A 21,852-nucleotide genomic window follows, 5' to 3' on the forward strand; every position below is an offset into this window, starting at 1 on the left:
CACTTTTTCATTGGACGAGCCCTCCCTGGTCTGCTGATAGCATTATTTTTCCAAGCAAGGAGGAGGAGGAGGAGGAGGAAGAGGAGGTGTGCAGTGGGATGAATACTTGGGATTCAGGCAGGAGCAGGGCAGGTTTGATTTGACTGAGATGGTGATGGGGGCTCTTAGAACAACAGCTGTTCACTGAGAGCTAGATATTTTTAACTATGGCAGAACAGATTGTGTTTTCATATTATACAATTTTACTATTTAATAACCTGTGGATAGAGTATCCACTAAATATCTCTATATATCCATCTTCCATTTATCCATCATATGGCTGCGGTCTGTTGTCATTTTATTTATTAGATTCTCATTTTATCTTAGTACTTGGATCTTATCCTTGCTTTACTGGGATGAACTTTGTAGCTTTGTTTTTAAGAGCTAAACAAAAGTTTGCATTGTTATTCCATTTTAATATTATATCAGTCCCGAGTAAACGCTGGTAAACATGCAACGTGAACTATCATTCTGATTACATAACATAGCTCGGAGCAGGAAATGTCCAAATGGCTGTTGGCATCATTTGCGTTTGATCTCGAGTTTCAATCTGGGATCGATTGAGTGACGCCGCTACTGACGCGACGTCAGACCGTCTCAATCGAGCGTGATAACGTTTGTGTTGATGTCGGCCGCCGCTGTCCCGTCCATCTTCTAGTGCACCGGGACCAAACTTCAAGCCCCAAGATGTTTTTGTCTGCTGCTGTTCGCTCTGCAGTATCGCAGACGGTATGGTTGTGATATTCTCTATGATTCTGGGTAAAAGTTAAAATGCTATTTTTGGTAATTTGTAGAGAAAATCCGGTGACTCCTCGCAAGGGCAAGCAGCAGCGGAGGCCGCTAAGCTAACTAATGTTGGGTAACACTCGCATGCTAGCTAGCTTAGCTTCCTGCTGTCAAACGTTTACAAGGTGATTATTTGACAAATGAGCAATGCAAAGTATCTCTCTCTGGACTTAAGCGTTTATCTAATGAAATTAACATTATTAAGTTCATTTACCTGATATTAACCACTTTGATATTTGATTAGGCGATAGAAAGTTTGACTAATGCGGTGAAACACGTAACTCATAGTTACAGCTGTACAGCAGGTCAAAGTATTTGGATCACTTGCTGTATTTATTAAACGCGGCATTACGACAGGAGGATTGCAATCAGCAATAGCCCCATTTACTGTGGAAATAATAACGAAAACAGACACATTAGTGTGATTGTGTGGATTATGCATTTAAACATATAACTTAGCAGCCAATACAAACTAGTGCTCAAACTATATTAAGGTGAAGGCATCTCATATTTTGATCTAAGCTCCTTACAGTTAAACACTGATCTACCATGTACCATGCACATTGTGAATTGTCATGATTTGTAGAATAATGCATAATAATGTAATATTAATGACATTTCACACTGTCTCTGTGATAGACAAGGGTAACATCAGTTTTCATTTTTCTATGTAGCTTCTATGTAGCTTCTATGTAGCTTTTCCCTTTCACTGGTCCTTAAAGGTAGTTACTTGTCGAGACGTATCTGCCAAGTCTCCAGTTATTTTATCTGTCCTGTTTCTTTCTGTGTTTACAGGCCAGGCAGGTCAGGAGTCTGCATCGTTCCGCTGCACGAGCTGGAGCTGGTGGCATCTTTGTGGTGAGTTACAGGTTCTGTGCTGAACAATTAATCAGCAGCGAATGATACTTGCAATTATTAAAGTAAGAGTTTATCGTCATTTTGTCAGGGTACTGCAGCCAGAATCTGTTAGATAAAACGTCGTAAACTTTCCTTTTCACTTCTGTCAGGCAGATTTCATTTAGGCTCTTAAATGAGGGACACCTCTTGCATGGGAAAGCAGTAAATGCACAGAGTTAATAGGTAGAGAGCTCAAAAGGACCACTGTAATAGACAATTGGATTTTTCTTTATGGTTTTCCAAACACTGAGAATAATATGTGTTATTGTCTAGATTTGTATCACAGTTAATTGTCCCTATTACTGACCTCTGTAGCTGTGTATCAGTGCAGTCAGTCCAGCTAGTTAATGCATTTCAAATAGGAAAAACAGATGCTGATGCTGTGTCTCATGAAGTTGGATGAACAACTAGAGTAAATCTGTCCTTCATTCTTTGTCTGTATTTGTGGGACTGAGGTGTTACTTGTCCCCTTAATTTAGTTATTCTTCATAAAATAACCAGTTTTACACCAGCATTTTCACACACCAATATGAACAAATATTCCACCACCACAAACTAATATATAGTTTTAGAAACTGTATTGACCTGTGATTATATAATTTATATTAAAGCAATGCATAACTCAGCAGTATGCCTCTGCTTCCATTCTTGCTTAAATAATCCCAGAGGTATTTGTTTTCCAAAAGCTACTAATTTGTCCAGGGAGCTGCCTTTAGAGCCTGTTACTGCCACACTGTGCAACAAAAACATCACATGTGATATTCTCATGCAATGGAAACATGCCATGGTTTCATAGTCTCTTGGTAGTTAAAATGTTTTTGATTTGTGATTGGACAAAAACAAAAGATACGGCTTAATCATCCTTCAGTCCTCTCTCTTTAATTAGAAATGTTTTTGACATCTTTCAACATCAAGCACCATTAAAGTTGTTCTTTTTCTTAATTGCTCAAAGGATATTTGCTGCTCACAAGGGGGCAGTGTGTGCAGAAGCAGAAATAGCTGTTATCTGTGTTGAGTCTTTTCAACGGTCTTATAGTAGTACTGGTTTCCCCTTTGGGCTTACATGATGGGTTATTCCTATTTTATGAGATACTATTAGATACTGCTCATAAGTCTGTTACTCACACATGAAAGTGGTAACTCTCGTATAAAAATTAATCTCTAATTTTAACAATAACATTTTTGTGAAGTTGGCTGATTAGTGTTATTCAAAGATGACAAAGGAAAACTATACATTTGGAAGTAATGTTAACTGTTCTTTAACACAATGGTCTTTCTGTTTTAGCACAGAGATACTCCCGACAACAACCCTGATACTCCTTTTGAGTTCACTGAGGAGAACAAAAAGGTAAGACTGAAGTCTGTGCTGAGCAGTACATGTAGGGAATACTCTGGTGTTTTTTTTCATCAATTAGTTTTATCTAGTTTGTAATTAGACAGTTGCATAGGACTCTCTTGCCCTTTTCAAGCCAATTTCTGTGTCACTACTTTCAACCAGATGATATATTTTCTTTTTGTGTTTCTAAAAGGCTCAATCATGATACTGGGTTTTTATAAGCTCATGTCAACCCACTGATAGCATTCTGTTCTCTTGTAAATGTCTTAGAAGGTAGTGCTTTTATATGGGCATTGTTTTACAGTTTAAATGTATCCATCTGTGAATAAATTAAATCCAAAAGAGGAATAAAATTATTCAATAATTCTACGCTGCTTGCGAGTTCACATCTAATGGTAAGATGTGTGTTTTTCTCCCCCTGTAGAGGATTGAGGCGATTATTTCAATGTACCCTGAAGGACATAAGCAAGCAGCCACCATCCCAGTGCTGGATTTAGCCCAGAGGCAACATGGATGGCTCCCCATCTCTGCTATGAACAAGGCACAGTGATTCTTCTGGAATTTTATTCACAGCTGTGTGCTGACAGTATTGATCTTTCTAATCTTTTGAAAAATCAGTTTGATAATATTTATATCAGGGGCAATACAACACCAGGTCTTTTGTGTCGTGTAAGGTAACCTCATTGAATCTTTGTACTTGTTTTCACTCAGGTTGCTGAGGTGCTCGATGTCGCGCCAATGAGAGTGTATGAAGTAGCGACATTCTATACGATGTTCCTGCGTCAGCCCGTGGGAAAATACTTCATTCAGATCTGCACAACTACTCCCTGCATGCTTTGCAACTCAGACAGCATCCTGGAGGCCATCCAAAACAAACTGGGTAAGGGAGCCATTTTCCATTTTACGGCGGAACACCAATAAAGAGATGAAAACGCAGATGAAAACAACAGTGCTTTTTTATTGTGTATATTTGAGATAAACAGCAATTGGGAACAAACATGTAAATATACAGTTGTCAGTGCAGTTAAAACAACACCAAGCTATAGCAGGACACAGACTGCTAACATAGTCTGTGTCACATAGTAAACCACACTCATTTATTAGTTCTTTCAGTCAACCAAATAGTGAGGTTTGATTATTTGTCATGGCTCACATATAGTGTTACAGCTGTATATTGTCAGGTAGTGCCGCTTGAGCTGAGTTACACAATCTGCTGCTTGTTAGGGAATTAGCTACATATACAACATGTTTTCATTTGTTTCTCCACAGGTATCAAGGTTGGAGAGACTACTCCAGATAAGCTGTTCACACTAATAGAAGTGGAATGTCTAGGTGCCTGTGTGAATGCTCCAATGGTCCAGATCAATGACAACTATTATGTGAGTGCAGATGGCATCCTTACTGAACATTCTAACTACATTAACAAAATTAGGTTAAACCCAGAAAATGAGTTTTGCAAAGAATGTCTGCAGAGAATACATCTTTCCTATTTCTGGAATGCAACTGTAGGTGTGGTACAGTCTACAAATGTACAAGCTTGAAAGAAATGAACAGGGAGGGAAATGAAAACATGACAGAAAAATAATCAATCTTAAATTAATAATGGCTGGAATAACACTGTTGCCTCATCCACAAAGTCAGTTTGGAAATAGATCAACTTTACGAGTCAGACGTGATATGTAAAACTTGCTTTTTGGATTTGTGGTTAAACATGAGACTAATTATGCATTTAACTGCCACGGGAAATTCAGTTACAGCAAGGTGAGCACAAGAGATTGACCCAATTAAAGTAAATGTGACTGAGAAAGGCAGAATTTTCTCTTAACACCTCACATTGCTGAGGTGTAATCATTAATGGTGGATAAGGTACGATGTGTTAAAGCACAAGTAAGGCAGTACTGACTGTAGCATTTTATGTGAATAATTAACACCCAGAAATACTCAGTCTTTGGGCTGTTAGATTAATTCAGTTGTGCAATCTATATTACATGTGTTTAGTTTTATTTAAAATGGTACAGTTTGTAAATAAGCACAAGCTCAGGAGCAGCGCCAAGGCAACCTGAGACTGCAAAGATGTGCATGTTTAACAATATTTTAATTTTAAATGTTTGATTCAGTCTTTATGCACATTAACACTGTGGATTATCAGATACACAGTAAGTCAGGAAGTGTTGTTGGATAAGAGTCTACATGCATTAGTAATCTAGCGTTAATTTGGCTGTGTGAAAAATCATGTCTCAGGTCTTTCATAAGGCAGGCTAACTATACTTCTGTTGCGTGGGTTAAAAACAAGTTAAAAGTCTGTTATTTGCCACAGTTTTAACCTCTTTAGTGCTGATTAGTGTCACAATCTGTCAGTGGATTTGAAGTGAACCAGTCTTATTATCTTTTGCATGTAGCACAGTTGTAATGTGCAGTTCACTAATGACAATAAATGTGAAAGTGAAAACAACTATTGCTGCATCTGATCCAGTTTGGCGGTAAATAATTAACAGCATCAAATAATCTGCTCTTTTACAATTCTATTGCAGTGAAAATGATTGTTAAGCCCTGCATGACCTATTATCCCTGACAAGTTGTTCTGAAATTTGAAAACTGTTATTATTGAAGGAAGTCTGGTCATTTTGACTGGAAGTGTTTTAAAGCTATAATCATTAACTCCCTGTAATTGCAGAAGTAGTATTTTAAAGTATTGTCTCCTTAATCTCCTCTCCCTCTGTAGAATTTAATTTAATAAGCATGACAAAATCTTTATAGAAGTTGAAGGACATAATAATAATAATAATAATAATAATAATAATACAATAGAAATGAAAATCACTGCACTCTGCTGCTTTCTTGTCATTTATTCTGCTTTCCTCTTGTTTCCAGGAGGACCTTACACCTAAGGATATTGAGGATATTATTGATGAACTTAAAGCAGGCAGAGTCCCACCACCAGGACCCAGGTACAAATAATTAATATTTTTCAGTTTCATCTCATTGACACAATTATATGTGCACCAGCTGCACGTTAAAGATGTATTTTCTTTCCGTTTTTTTTTTTTTTTTCTCTTACAGGAGTGGGCGTTTCTCCTGTGAGCCTGCAGGAGGATTGACCTCTCTGACAGAGCCTCCTAAAGGACCAGGCTTTGGTGTAAGAGCGGATCTGTAGATGGTATTGGCTATTGTTTGCTCTTTTCAAAAGCAACTTGTCCCTGAAGCTGATATTATGTTTAATGCAAACATATATTGTGTAAATAAACTGTTCATGTACCTGTGCTCTAGGTGTCAGTGTGTCACTTACAGGGATCCCAACAAGGAGGCAGTAATGTAACTGTAAACAGATGTAATGAGACAGATTATATTTTTTATGTTTTGCCCTATGAGAACAACTACAACATCTGTCAGGTACAATTGACAGTAGAACTTGATATATCAGTACATAGGCCAGAAAGTAGGTATTTTCTATTTTAAAGACTGCAGTTAAATTAGGCTTTTTTCTAAACTGGAACTGTTGTAGCTGACCAAGATAAACTGTAAAATACCGTTACAGATTTTTATTTTTATTTATTTGTTTTTGGTAAAGTTCACCTAGCTTGACCACATGATGTCTTGGAATGAAAAAGGTTATGTCACAGTTTCCATTGTCCATGCCACTTAAGGACAGCTTTCTCTGGCATCATACACTATATATACACATCCACAAACACATTTTGAAGAATCACTATAACAGTGTATAATTATTTAATATATCAGCTCATACAATGGAGCAAGTAATATTTCAATACAGGGCCAAATAAACATTCTTAACAATTTTTATTTCTCTCTATCCTGCAGCTGTGGCACATGAAATGCTTTTATACCTGTTCTTCCCACAAAACAGAAACTATTAATTTGATAAAAACATTTTTACTTGTCAGAATTGTTACATCTAAAATTACACCAAGCCATACTATCATACACACACCTGCAACTAACAACTATATCCATTATTGATTAATCTGTACTTATTTTCTTGATTAATTGGTAAAAACAGTGAAAGGTGCCTACTATAATTTCTTCAACCAACAGTCCAGAATGAAGAAATATTCAGTTCACAATCAGGTATGACAAAAAGCTGCAAATCATAACAGTTGAAATGCTTTAACCATCAAATGATTGGATTTTTTGCTTTGTTCTGCTTCTCCAGTCCTTCATTTGGTTGTGTGAGAAATAACACTTAAGGCCTGTTAGTCTGTAAGACAGACTAGTAAAGCCAGTAAAGCTACTTTTAAAATGTCTTTGTGAGTAATTACATGTTTCTGATTGTAATTATCATCAGTCAGAACTAAACTGGAGGAATGCTGAATTGTCTGCACCAGTCTTGATTTAAATGAAGATATTTACATTTCTCATGCTCAAAAAGAAATTGTGGATTTGATTAAATGGAGGCTACAACTTAATGGCAAAAGTAACAGAGTAGTTATACATAGATCTTTAAACGTAATCCGGTCAGGCTAATAAATGATAAACCTTCCTATACTGCATTCAACAACACAGCTCCCTTCCTACAACTGCTCCTGTCATTTCCATCCCGCCCCGGTGGCGTTTTCGTGTCTCGCCGGTTCCCCCTCCCCCACTCAGGTTTCCTCTTGCGACTTTCAAGCCTGCTCTGCAACATATAATATTATGCACCATCGCGCATGCGCGTAGTACCACCATGATGCAAATGTCACTGCGCAACCAATTCAAAGCTGGCCGATACAAAGAAATGGCGGGCTTAAGGGTCGAATTAACGCGTTCAGTTCATTAATGAAACTGTTGCCAAGCTGTGCGGCCGTGCTCAGGAGAAAGAAAGGGACCACCATTCCCCCGTCAACCTCAACCGTGATCTTCGAGAAAGTTCGCACTGACCGCAACACAGCAACGGAAAAGATGACGTCAAGTGCCCATTACTGCTCTCCCTCTCCAGTCCTTTCAGCCCAAATTCACACGCCAAAAGCCATCTGCACATGTTACACACGCCACTCGCTGACAAAATGTGACAGCGCAGAGAATATTCTTAACACTAAAGGCGCGGATTTACTCACAGCACCGCTAAAATGAGAGTTAAATCGTTTGACACATACCCATCTACAGTCTATCCAGCAGACGGAGACCTTATAAGCTCGGTGGGGCTCAGGCGGTCACGTGATTCTGCTCGGCCAATGGCAGCGACGCTTGCATGTTTTGCTAGGCTTTTCTCGGAGAGGACGGGCGACGAACGGCTGGGATGTTTTCAAAACCAGCGATGAACGTCACACAGCCGTAGGCTACGGTTAACGTCCAGTATTTAGGAAATAACTGTTTATATTGCGCAATATTCACATATAGCTAAACCCGAATGAGACGGTGGGAACGTGTAACCCAGTTTAAAGGTAAGTGCAAAACAAGGTTTGTTGTGTGATTGCGACGGATCATGAGGGGTAAAAATCCTAGTTAACGTTAGCCATCTGGCTACAGCGAGCAGGCTAACGTTAGGCTAACTTGACGTAAACTGCGTGCGAAAATGGAATGTTATGTGTTTGCGTGGGCTTGGTATAGTTGTACGCCACGTGCGTTACACACATTGAGTACTTTCTCTGCGCCACCTGAAATTTCACCCCGTATCTGTTTTTAATTAGTCGCTGCCTTTGAAGCGAGAGTACAGCGAGCTGATAGGAAAATGTCGGGGCGAAAGCAGACTGAGCTGTTTTAGCCCCAGCCACACAGCCAGCCAGCCAGTCAGCCAGCGAGGCTGTGTAGAGCTTGAGACGAGCTAGCTAGCTAGATTAAGCGCTGGGGAGGGGGAACGTTGTGAGGGCAGCGGAGGGGCTGCAGTGGGCTTTTGTCTCAGGCTGTACTGTGCTCTCGTGTTGAATATTGCCATTAAAACACGAAACATGAACTTGATTTCACTTAACATTGGCCACGCAGTGATATTAAACAACATATTTACTCGAGGAACCTGTTTCAGCACGTAAAATTAATGATTCCCCATGTTTACCAACCATGGCCAAGTTGAAATTTTTAGCGCTCAACAACATATTGCTGGCTGTGTATTGAAGGCAAACACGAGCGACATTACCGTGAGGTGGGTGGTGTTGTCTGCAACGATCCAGCCAACGCCACCGTTTATTTACACCCAGCACGGTTTCAGGCACAATAGCTATCAAATAAAGTGTAAAATATAGTTATGATGTGCTCATGCAGACAAGGAACTAGCATAGCTTGAATAACCAGGACCTTTTGCGCCTCCCAGCCAGTGACTGTGACATCTTGGGGGTGTGTTGCCTGATACAAAAGCTGCCTGTTTTTACATGGCTGTCCGTGCAACGATCGCTCTGAACCAACAAAACGTCAACCCAAAACGTAAAATACCTCAGGTTAAAATGCTATTTTCAAGTGGCAGCATTTATATACTTTTAGATTGAGATCGAGTAGCCCTTCAAAACATAACAAGACACACTAATTGTGGTAGTATTACCAGTATTTTAAATGCTATTATGTTCCTATATATACACATTCTTGTGGTACTAATTTTGGGAGGGGAGAGAGATATTTTGCCATGGTGCTTTAATACATTTGACATAAATATGACTATGAACAATAAGAAAGCACAAACAGTATCTTATTTTATCAGTATAAGCACTTGTGAAATATGTATTGTCAAAATGCAAAAGCAGAGAAAGCCTTAAAATGTGTAACTGTGTATAGCCAGGAAAGGGAGGCAGCACTAGTTGTTTTTAATGCTTTCTTCTGTTTACAAAATCCTTATTTTCTGATCTCAAAATCGGGAGTTTTTTTTTTACCTTTTGTGATTACAGGATAACAGTTCACCTTTTTGTGGCTGAACACCAATCTAATCACAAAAATAATTATGCCAAAGATGAAAAGGTTCATGTCAGTACATAGGAAAACATGCCATGATCAGTGAATTATTTCATTAACTCTTATATCAAGAAAACAAGCTTGTTAAACTGACATTAAAATAGCAAAGCAGCAGTCTTAAATCTTCACCCATGCTCCTTGTGGGCCTTATATTAGAAGCAGTCACTAAAGGCATTATCAGCCACAGGAGGTATTTGAATACAACAGATCACTTACACACCTACAAAGGAAGGTTGGTAGACATTAAAGCAAACACAGTTTTCCCTGTTCACTGTGTGACAGTTGGGTGGTGGCATCAGTCTGAGTTTTTCATCTAATTACTCAACACTTCTTACACAGTACCATGGAAGTCAAAGAGTTCTAACCAAAAACTACCACTTAGTCATTTCACTCATTACCACACCTTAAACCAGAGAGGAGGTGTTAATTGATAAAATATTACCTGTGGTGGTGTACTCTGGGTTGAATGACAACCTGCATACTTTCAGTCTTCCATGACACATCAGGTTTCAACATTACCAATCTAAGGCACAGAACTTACTACCCCTCGTATTTAGTCCTCGATGACGAGGAAATGCATGTGCTATAATTACACAGTGCCTGAGAAGTAATCTTGTTAGGCTGATATTAATCTACTCTTTCTAAAACTCAACAGCTATTTAGATATTTGAAGAGAGCGAAGCTGCTTCAGTTTTTGTGTTTTATTTGTATTTTTTACTTAATCCATTATTCTATTGGCTGAATTGTATAAATGTGTCTTATTCTTCTCCTAATTAGCATGTTGGTGTTTCAGGTGTAAGCATAGTGTCTGCTGCCAGGGCTGATGGTCTGCACAGCCAGTTTGTAGTTAATTGTATGTGGTGGGATTAGCAGGCTTTTCGTTAATGTGCCAGTGTAATCAGATTCACTCACTTTACTGAACATGTTTTTTTGGGTCGCTGTCAGTAGGTATGTCGTTTGTCGTCCATGATGACTTTGTGCTAATATCCAAACATTCAATGATGGTTCCAAAACAAAAAAGGACATGAGGATGGATAAACCTCCTGCAAGTTTACTTGGCAACTCAGGATGCATCAGATGGTGATTTGGCTGAGAATGAATGAGACCTCCTGCAGGGCTAAAGGTTGAAGTGTGAGAGTAGGGTTAGGACAAATAATTGATTCAGCAATATACTGCCAGACAGTTTCTTGCAATGTGTTATGGGCACTCTGGCATCAGTACTGCAGTACCTTTTTTGTTGTGTCATTGAAATGGTTTTGCTGTCTGGTGCTTCACTTGTCTGACAGTTTATGGGTGTGTGACATTGAAATGATGGCGTATGTGTCTATGTTGCCTGGTGTGTAGAAGGTAAACCTCTATAAAAGCCTCTGTGGAACTGGAAGCTCTTCAGAATGCACGAAATAAATAGTATGACAGTGATTTCTTACATCATTTTGTGTTTTTACATCTTATACCCAATATATATTAGATTTTTACTCAATCCTTTTACTCAATCCTTTTGAAAATATTACATGCAGATAAAAAACAATGTTATTAACTGATAGGAGTGTCACAAGTTAGCACAACCAAAAAGGCATGTTTATATAATTAATTTCTAGGGTTATTTTCTACAGTTATTTTCATTATTGATTAAAAAGATGATTACTGACTTGATTGACCCTAGTTTGTAATATGTCAGAAAATAGTGAAAAATGTTGATTCTCATTTCTCAGAGTCCTAGGTGATATCCCGAGATGTTTTGCTTCATTCAGTTTGATGTATCATAAATTGGCAAAAGCAGAAAATCTTCAAATTTGGGAAGTGAAAACACCACTGTTGTGGTATTTTTGCCAATTATGTTTGTCGACTGACTCTTTGTTTAAACAGCTAGTGATTGCAACTATGTAGATATATACACATATGAGTTGACTGTCTATGTGGTTAAACGTGACTGTAATTAAAACCTACACATACACTTAAGAATATTCAACATTTTGTTAAAACTGCCATTGTAATTGTTTAGAGGAGGTTGCACCAGCGTCTAGTTTAAAAGTAGTTTAGCTGACTTCATTGCTTTCATCACTGGACCTGAGAGTGTTTGGGCAGTGAACACAAATGTATTGCTCTTCCCTGCGTTTCCATCACCCTTATTTGTTTCCTTAACAGTTAGTTGTGGAGTTAAGTAATTTTGGAACAAGTCCCTGTTGGTTAAGGTTTATAGTCCGCCATGTTGTTATCCTATGTTGCTCTGTCTGCAGTGACAAAGTACAGTGATTCAACGGACAAAATGAGATTTGACTCAGGAGGTTTACGGCTGATTATTTCAATCACTCACATTTAGGAGCACCCATACTTATTTCCTTTGTGTTTTCCTAAGTGTCTATTTAAGACACTTAAGAATTTTTTTTTTTTTTCCAGATTAGGACCATATTCATCAGTTTCGCTCTCTGGATGGGCATTCTGATTTGACTGCTTCTGCTGTCTATATGACCCATTCACTGTGCTCCATGGGCATCAAAGATCATTACATTAAATGCAGTAAATTACAGCCAAAAATCGAAATCAGTATTAGATTTGTTTAGCCTACCTGGAGCTTTTGATATGGACCTCTGCTCAATCTGCTTTTGGCTGTGTGACAGGAAAATCAAAGTGTCTGCATTTTTTGCTTACAGTAAGGCCAGCTGTAGAAAATTTGTGCTCTGAAGGGGTTGATGAGGCAGGGATGCAAAGCAACTGCTACTTTACAGTTATCAGCCGCAACGGTCCACATTTAGTCTCCACTACTCACTGCTCACTGCATGTCTAGCACTCAACTTTTTGAGGGATCATCCTCGCAAATTTGGAAGATATTCCAGATATTTTTTTTTGCCTCCAACATTTCGCTAGTTGTTAGCCAGTCATGTGTTGCTGTCCCAGTGTTAGTGCTGGTAACATTAATAGAGGGTTGACACACAAAATCACTAAAATTAAATGTCCCATTACTTGAACGTTTTAAAAATCAAAATACCTATATATGATTTTTTTTTCCTGTTGACAGACTGATCTACTTATCGTTTCAGCTTCAGGATACACAGATGACACTTTGCCCAAACATTGAAGCTTTGTCCATTTAATCTGGGAGACTGCCATTGTAGACAACAGTTATTTCCCTTAAACTCCATTTGATTTTCTGGCAGTTTTAATTGCCTTGATAGCTTCATCATGTCATATATTTTAAAGTGATATTACAGCAAGCAGTGCCATATGGTGCCACAACTACGGCTAAATATTGCTTTCAAAGTATGTGCCTTTGACTGTCATGGCCAGCTGACTAATGCCACCATTAAATCTTCAGGCGCACCACATGTATAGGGTGAATTTAACAACGGCCAATGCCCAAATATTGACCTTGACTGATGACCGTCAGTTTCACAAGCCAGTTGGCGAGTATCATCTTTGAAGTCGGACATGTTCCCACAGCAGAATGTGACCTGTGCAGTATTTTTTGTCAGAGTTGGCGTTGGATAAGATGATTTCCTCCTCCTCATCCTTTCGAGCAGCGTTTCCTTGGTTGAGTCATTTTGATCTTGTTTTTGTTGCTCCTCCAGAGCTTTTTCTTTCACTATTACCCATTCCTAGTTCTCCAAGGCGTTAGATTTGTTGTTATTACCCACGTTGCCTGTGCATAGTTTAGTCACTTGGTGTAACTTTGAGAGGATTTATCAGCATTTTGTTTGATGGAAAGACCTCCCCACTAATGCAAATGTCTTGTCATTATTGTTTAAATGAGATGGCATAGATGTGTGATGGAAATGGAACCAGCTACTCAATATGTGACACGTTCTCCTCAAAAATCAAGTCATCCACTGGGTTTGTGTTTCCTCTTGCTGTCTAACTTGGTCTTATGATGTACTGTGATTTCATATGATCTGTGGTGCAGTGCAGACATTAATAATTCACTAATTCGTCAGTTGATTGACAGAAAACCAGCCAGCTCACATGCAAAAAGAAAATATTTGTGGGTTACAGCTTCATAAAAAGAGTTATTAAAGAGATATTTCCTCATTTTTTGGCTGTTAGTTAAAGATAAATTCTGTCCATATGAAAATAATATTTTGTGTTGTAGTAAACGCATTGGCTTATCTATCAGTCAGTGAAAGAACTGGGTAAATGAACGATGATGTAAATACTGATGAATGCTTGTTTGTTCCAGTCGTGCTGTGGTGCCGGTCTGAAGAAAAATCGTGACATTCAGCCGGGGAGTAGATTTGGTCAGTTAAAAATATTATTTTCTCCGTCTGTCTTGGCAACAATTAGCGCCAACATTCATCCTCTGCTCATACTCGGATGTATTGGGTGACGGGTCTGGATGCACAAGAATCAGATTTTCCTTTAATTTCTGCCAGATCATGAAAATCAGATGAGGGAGGGTCTGCAGTCACATCAATTTTACACGTGCAGTCGACTCAGATGTTCATACAAGTGGAGAGAGGGGGAGAGTGCAAAGAAAAGCACACGAAATACAGCTCCAAGAGGTGCTTTAGTGCACAATTTGATTACACGTGTGTACCATTAACACTGTCTTCACAGCCTGATGTCCAGCCACACTTAAATGGCATATTTTCTAAATTATTTTCGAAACATTTTGAGATTTCCTTGCTTGGTAAACACTGGTACTGAGAGAGGACCTTGTGTATGCGTAACTGGGAAACCATACCATGGCTGCTATAGCTTTTCCAGACAGACTATAAGCCTCTTAGTTAGAGAATAGCGTATTGACCAAGGTGCTGTACAGCAGGAACAATTATGTAAGGACATACAGTATTCCCAGTAGTGTGTAGTTGTGTATTTCCCATTTGTAATGATTGTGTTTTTAGCTTTCAGGATGGATGGAAGCTTTGTTGTCTTATTTTATGTCATTTGTGTCCAACAAAATAGCAGTAACATAACAGCTCTCATAAATTATTGCATATTTTAACTAAGTTTTGTACGTTACATATGTGTTTTGTGATAGAAGTAGGAGTAGGAAAGTGACTTTCACAATGAAGTTGGGGTGGTGGGGTATTAATGCAGATTAGTGTAATGGAAAAGAAACTGTTTGCAGTCAATATTCTGTAAGAAAATGTTTACACATCATGGTATATAATGGTGGATTTAAACCTCCAGTGTGAGGTTCACTGCAGCTCACTGAATGTTTGGTTTCTTTATGTGACACCACAAGTCAGTAAAGGTGGTGCCCTTTGTGCTAAACACCTGTTTCGTGAGAGGCTTAGCTTAGCTTGCTACAACACGTTTGGAGTTTTGTCACTAGGTCTAAGTTTTATGTCATCTTTTTTTTATGTCAGTGCTGCTATAATTTCTAGTAAAGGTATGAAATTATTGCAAGTACTTTGGCTTTTACTCAAACATAATGCCATGAATGCAGTTCCTCTTTTTTTGTTTTGAGTGATCGCACCAGGGGTGTATCTTCAGGGAAACCCCCCAAAACGGTCAGAGTTTTTATTTTACTCTTCTTCCCCCTTAGCTAAGTGAGGACCAGTCAACGATCACTGAGGCTTGTGTAGCACTTGTTTAAGGATCCGTCATGTTGAAGGTAACTCAGCCTAGAGGGCAGAGTGAAATTTGGAAAGGTTGTTTTAAATGGAAAAAAAAATCCCAGACGTAGAGAGCCAAAGGCAGAAATCATCTATTTCCACTGTTCCAGGCAGCTCAACATTCTGCTTTGTATCACTTTCGCTTCAAGTCGTCGACCACATTTATTGCGCTGCAGTTCAAACAAGACTGTGAAAAAAGCTCTAGGCCTGTTCATGATATGAAGTGCCTCTACCCAGGCCCGAGCCTATCTGCAGTTGGCTCCATCAGCCGAGTATCTGTGTCTTCGAGAGAGGCCCAGTGTGCGTTCGTGCATACGTGTGTGTGTGTGTGAAGAGGGTGGAGCCTTCTGATTACACAACATGTGCTGGCCTTTGCCAGCAGCTGAATGTGTGCAGAGTGTTGTTTTTGTTTGGTACGTTGAGTGCAGTATCTCTGTGTGTAACGGCCGATGTTGCGTTGATAATACACCATGTGCTTTTGAAGAACCGACAATCTGAGAGTCTGTGACCTTCCTGCTTGACTCTGAATACAGCATGACAATGCAGAAGGAAGGAAAGAAAGGAAGAAGGAAAAAGCTGGGTTGTAAAATTACAACGATGAAGATTTTTAATTAAAAATGAGCCCTTAAAGTTTCCTTTTATGAATGAGCAATAAGAGTGATAACAGTGTCTGTTGATAGTTTAGGGGGAAAAAGACAATTTGACAATGGGCGTGTGGTTTGAATTCTTCTTTGCTGGGCTGCTTTCACTTTGCTGATGCCAAAGAAAGCGGTCATATCCTGTTTACTCTGGCTCTTAGTGACCATGCTTTCTGATGGCTGAGGACCCTCCTGCTTTAAAATAGGTTAACGAGTATTTCTGTATACATCTTTCAATTGGTTTTGTTGCATCTCCTTTAGCATGCTTTTACTCTGACCTTGATCTTTTTTTTAAAGAGATGTGGTCAAATTTGGTTTATCATTGACAGTGGTATGGTTTGCTGTTCATGCAGCTTTAGTCCTTTGCACACTCGTTCTTGTTTCCATTCACGTTCAGACCGAAGCTAAAAACAGTGCAGCCCAATCTATGAATAGTTCATTTGTAGATCAGTTGTGCACATTATTGAGAAAGTGACTTGTAGTGATCTCAAACAAAGTGACTGCTTACATGAAACTTGTTTTGGTAATAGATTTTAAATAGGTTGAGGCTTGCTGTCTTATCAGGTTGAGTGTGTTATATTCAAATTTGCATGATGACTAATGTTGAATACAGCGAGGGCAGAACTTAATCAACATCAAAATAGAAAGGATTTAAATTAATATATCCTGTTTGATGTTGGCAGGTCTTGGCTAGCCTCATTGTAGTTTATGTTGTCATTCTAGTGCCAAAAGCAGCAGTGGTAAACACTCATGTGAGTATTTGTCTCAAAATGTGAGTATTTGTAACATTTTATCATATTTAACATCATATCCAGAGGAGAGCATCTGGCCAGCTCTTCCTCCCTACTAGAAAATTTTGAAAAATATCTTTATCTATATTCAAATCAACCCTTTAGTTAGAAGTAAATTTGCCCGTAGTAGCTTTGTTTACTTTATAATTTGATATGTCTTGCCCCTGCAGCTGCTTCACAGTGAATACCTTCTAGTGCTGGTCATTTTGGTCATATATTTAGATGAGGGTTGGCGTTGAGATAAGATTTTGACATCAGTCACCTCCGTAACACAGGAAAGCACTCATAATCTAAAATCACTATGAAGTAGGAAGTTGCCTTTGTTTCTAAAACGCTGATTGTGTCTTCATACACACACTAATTGCACATGGGTGTTAGAAATGTGAGGTAGTCAGACTGCTGTCTATAGTCTGTAATGCTTTATGTTAAGTGCAAAGATTATCAATGGCAGCTGGAATAAATTATGCCCAAGGTGTCCTGTTTAAAATGCAGCTACTGTAAAATAGCAAAAAGACGATAAAGGCTGAGGCTCCAGATGCAGCAGTGATCACAGCAATCAAGTGTTAAATTGGCCTCTATGACTGGCATCGTGTCCCTCACACAGCCTCATGTTTTAAATGAAGTGCTTAAGAATCCAGATCATCATGGAGAAATTGATATAAATATGCTGTTTCTGAATCAGCGCTGACTATAGAAATATAGAAAATACTAGCATGGCTGGAAACGGTTCCTATGAGTGACTTTGTCTCTACTACTACTTACTCAGTAGTCCTTAGTAGATGGAGGGTCTCTCAGAATATTCACGGGTGTAACGTGAGGTATTGCTTTGTCTCAAATCAAATATGGCTGCTGTGCACTTACTGGAAACGATGATTCCAACATTTGACTGTGATTGTTACCCACCTAAATATCCACTAGCTGCTTTGCTTGCTTGACTTAAAAATGAACATTTTACTTTCTTGTTTGTGGCCCATTTCACACGACCTGTAAGTTATGCCACCATCGGCACCAACAATGCATCCTCCGCCGCCATTTTCACAAATTAAAAAATATGTTGCTGGTCCCTCGCCATCTGCTATGTAGCCAAGGTGGTATTTGTTAAGGGTGACAAGTGTCCACTGCTCCACACTCAACTTTTTGAGTGTTTGGACCATCTGTATGTTTCCATATTTGTCAGTGCACTTATGCATTCAAGGCACAGCAGAGGTCTAGGCCTGGTTCAGCGGGTTTAGCAAAAGTGACAAAAAAACATGGGTTCCAGCTTCTTAAATGTGAATGTTTCTCAGTCTTCTATGTCCATAAATTGAGTAAAATTGGGATTGACAGTCAAAACAAGTTTGGGATCTGGAAAATTGAATTAATTAATAAAGAAAATAATCATTAGTTGCAGCCCGTAAATTGCTTAAGCTATGCAGTAACCATTAAATTATTTCTTGCCAAAAGAGGAGCTGGGCTGGTATTATGTTTTTACCAGCTTAAAATGGACTTTCCCTTTGTTTTCTTCCCTAGTAGTGAGCATACAGAGTTTTATTGGTATAATGTTTTTAGTCTGTGTACCATTGTGCAACAAGAACACAGGGAGAGGTTTTGTTGTATTAATGTGCACAATAAAGAGGTAGAGGTGGTTAACCTGCTGAGTGTTTTCTGTAGATTATATTACATGTTTATCTGCACCATCTTAAGAACCTAGTGGTGAATACACCTAAATGAAACTGTCATGCTGCATGACTGTTGATCACAGCCTGTCAGTGGTCTACGTATTCTTCCCGGTCTGAAGACGGAGGTGCTGTGTCAACCTTTACGCTCTGGCCTCGCCAGTGCTTACTCTGGCAGCACAACACTGTGGTTTTGGCACAGTGCAGGCGGCCATGTGTCGGGCCTATGATTGGATCGACATCTCATCCGACCTAATAGGATGTGGCAGGTGTAGATGGAGTCATGTCTTGAATGTCATAATGAAAACTGACACAACACCCACCCCCCGGTTTATTTTTCAGACTGAGGCCCGCTCGTTGCTCATATGGAACCTAGTGGATGGGGAGTCCTTGTGGTTGTGACACCTTGTTTAACTGCTGATGTTTTGTTTTATAGTCATGTTGGGGGGCTTCTCTGTCTCCCAGGAGGTTTAAAGACTACCCACAACTTGTCCTCTGTAGAGAGGAAAAAGGATTAAGTGTTTTTTTTCAAGGGAGGGGAATGAGTTCAACAATGACAGGGCAATTTTATTAATTCACTTTGTACAAAATATATACAGCAGAATATCAGTGTTTTGAGTTAGTGCATTGTGTTTGCACATTACTTGAAGAATAACCATGATTTTTTTCCACAAAGAAATGACAAGCATGTCTGACATTTGCCGCTGTAATTAGTGCCAGTTCCAGTTCTTTCACTAGTTTTGAATTTGATTTTGAATCCTCATGTCCTTCTATCCTCTGTGGATACTGATGTTTCCTTGAAAGTTGAACAGCAACAGTTCCCCACTGTTTGGTTCAGTCATGTGAGCTTGACGCGGCGGTGGAAATAAGAACAAGATCCACGCCTAGGTCCTAACCTTTGCTCTAATCCCTCCCTCATTCCCTACCCCCTCCTTTTTAACCCATAATCAGCAGCAAAGGCTTCATTGTTCTTGTCCGCTGCTTGGGTATCTGATCATTAACCTACATTCAGAGCGGTGGCGGTAGGCTTCTTAAGGCTCTCAGACTCTCGGACCAGTTTAATGGGCGTGTTTTCAGTGAGTCCTGGGCCGGACCTTACTCTCCTGGCAGTTAACTTAACCCTATTGACGCCTCTAGCATACAAACATTAGGCTATTTTATGAGGCTTTTGATTTGTGTGCAGGCCATGACCTGAGCCTCTCCCTTGTAAATTTTGGGGCTATTCCTGTTTTATGGAAGCTTTTAAGTGATGGATGAGGCTGTGAAAACATTTCAGCACTCAATCTTACATAAGAATACGCATTTAGGACACATAAAGTACATTATGCCTGGGTCTTACAACAGCTTAATGCTTGGATTATTATGAATTAAGCTAGAGAATTTGGCATGCTGTGAGTATTTTTACCAAACTAACTTGATTTGTGCTTAGATGAATTAGAAGAGTATGCTCAATTAACTGTAGAGTGGGAAGAAAATTAACTTTGTCGTCTACTTTAACAGCATGTAATGCCCAGTTAAATAACCAATTTGACTATTTTACTAGCCAGCAGTTCACTGGTACTTGTTCTAACATTTACTCACCTTTATCAGCAACAGTAGTCCATGCCTTTTCCATGTGGAAGAGGTGGAATCAGATCTTTGGCTGATGCGTTTATGCAACCCAACAACAACTGGACCGAAGGCCAGACATTCTGGTTGGAGGAGGCGTGTTTTGTCTGTCTGGGGTTAGGGTAGAGAGAGGTGAACTGACGCCTTGAGGGATCCAGTGTCACTTGCTGTTTGTTTGTCCATGTCGAAATATGCCTTCAGTTCAGACAGACCAGTGACGGGTAGGAAGGCAACTGCACTTAATTTTGTGCTGGGAATTTTCTGCTTTAGAATTTGGTGCATGGTTAAGTTGAGAAGGATTGTATGAATATGGCCAAAGCGCACAAGAACTAGATAAGGCTTATGTGTGTTGATCTGTATTGTATATTTTTAAAAGTAATTTGCTCGCTTGCGATTTTCAGCAGTCATCATATTACATTTCACACGGGTATCAAGTCTGTGCTACATACTCTAACACAACAGTAACAACTGGCTCGGCTTACCAGTACTTTCATTAATTAATCCAGCATTATTTTATTAAATTAATAATTTGCTACATTAAATATAACAATAAAAACACCACAACTTACCAGATATTTAATTTAATGCTTTAAAATCGCTTGCTTTCTCTCACAAATTCAGCCCCAATGTTGAATTTATAAAAACATCAAGAGTAAATTCAACCAGCACATATTTATTTTTAACAAATATAATAAATTGAATGAATAATTCATCATCAAAAATAGAACTGATCAATTTTCCATCATTTTAACAATAATTTGGATTACAGTTTGGATGTTTTGTTTTGTCAACAGGAAAGTAATTGGACTGGACGTTTGTAGGGCACATTACAGATTTGGCAAACATAATGTGAGATATTTATTTGTTGCGGATATATAAATAGGTGTGTAATATAAACAAGTATGCTTGGTAGCCTGTGTGTGATATCACGCTGAAGATGGCTGGCTGGCTCTTTGCTGGTTATTGTTGCCTCCTCTGCCCCTCTCCTGTAGTCTCTATAATCGGGCCTTTGCGCCTGGCTTTGTCCTGCTACTCATTAGGGAGTCAGAGGAGGAGGAGACGAAGGCTTGGAGTGGATGCGCAGCTGAGAGAGACCTCCCCCATCATTTAGCCTGACGACATACAGGACCACAACCACGTGACCGGCTGTTTACTGTCGCAGCAAGTGTAGTGTGTCTCCTTGAGCGCGTTATAGGATTTTTGGGGAGGGGGGGGGCTGACTCCAGCTTTATTGTAGATTTCAGATATCCTTCTTAATAATTCACAACTGGTAATTATTTGTGGTTGTGTTTTCTCTTTTAAACAGAGAGATACATTCAGAGCTTGTTTTTCAGTAGGTTCCTTTGTGTGTGCAGTCGTAAGTGCAGCCACATGGGAGACCAGGGGAAAATCACATGTATTTTCCACATGGTGTGTGTGAGAGCTCACAGCAGGCAGTACTCTGGAAGCTGTAGTGGAGTAATGCTGCTGTTGCTGCTGCTGCTACTGCTGTTGCTGGTGGTGGTGGTGTTGGTGGCGGCGGCAGCAGCGGCGTACTCTGTGTCAGGCTCAGAGCTATTCTTAGCCCTCTTCCCTCCCTGTCCCATCCTGCAGTCAGTGGATCAGGTTACCGTACTCTGTGTGCTCTTCATCCATCTCACCATACACGCTTCACCCCCGCCTCTCCCAGCACACATCTCC

At 39.4% G+C, this 21,852-nt stretch overlaps 2 protein-coding genes across 3 annotated transcripts in view; both read left to right on the forward strand.

Annotated features, from left to right (window-relative positions):
- Nucleotides 1-600: 600 nt before the first annotated feature.
- On the forward strand, nucleotides 601-6,319 carry ndufv2 (NADH:ubiquinone oxidoreductase core subunit V2). Its single transcript, XM_018678024.2, has 8 exons — nucleotides 601-768; nucleotides 1,621-1,683; nucleotides 3,008-3,070; nucleotides 3,483-3,599; nucleotides 3,770-3,938; nucleotides 4,328-4,437; nucleotides 5,930-6,006; nucleotides 6,119-6,319. The coding sequence occupies exons 1-8, from the start codon at nucleotides 727-729 to the stop codon at nucleotides 6,210-6,212; spliced, it is 735 nt and encodes a 244-aa protein (XP_018533540.1). The 5' UTR covers nucleotides 601-726; the 3' UTR covers nucleotides 6,213-6,319.
- A 139-nt stretch (nucleotides 6,320-6,458) lies between these two features.
- ankrd12 (ankyrin repeat domain 12) overlaps nucleotides 6,459-21,852 on the forward strand; it is a 36,561-nt gene continuing 21,167 nt past the window's right edge. The window contains exon 1 of one of the 2 annotated variants that reach the window (XM_018678021.2): nucleotides 6,459-8,436. The gene's annotated coding sequence lies outside the window, so the exon portion shown is untranslated. The remainder of the gene's footprint in view (nucleotides 8,437-21,852) is intronic. The other variant, XM_018678022.2, reaches the window with a different exon arrangement.

This window comes from Lates calcarifer, linkage group LG4 (genome assembly GCF_001640805.2).
Source record: "Lates calcarifer isolate ASB-BC8 linkage group LG4, TLL_Latcal_v3, whole genome shotgun sequence".
Taxonomy (NCBI): domain Eukaryota; kingdom Metazoa; phylum Chordata; class Actinopteri; family Centropomidae; genus Lates; species Lates calcarifer.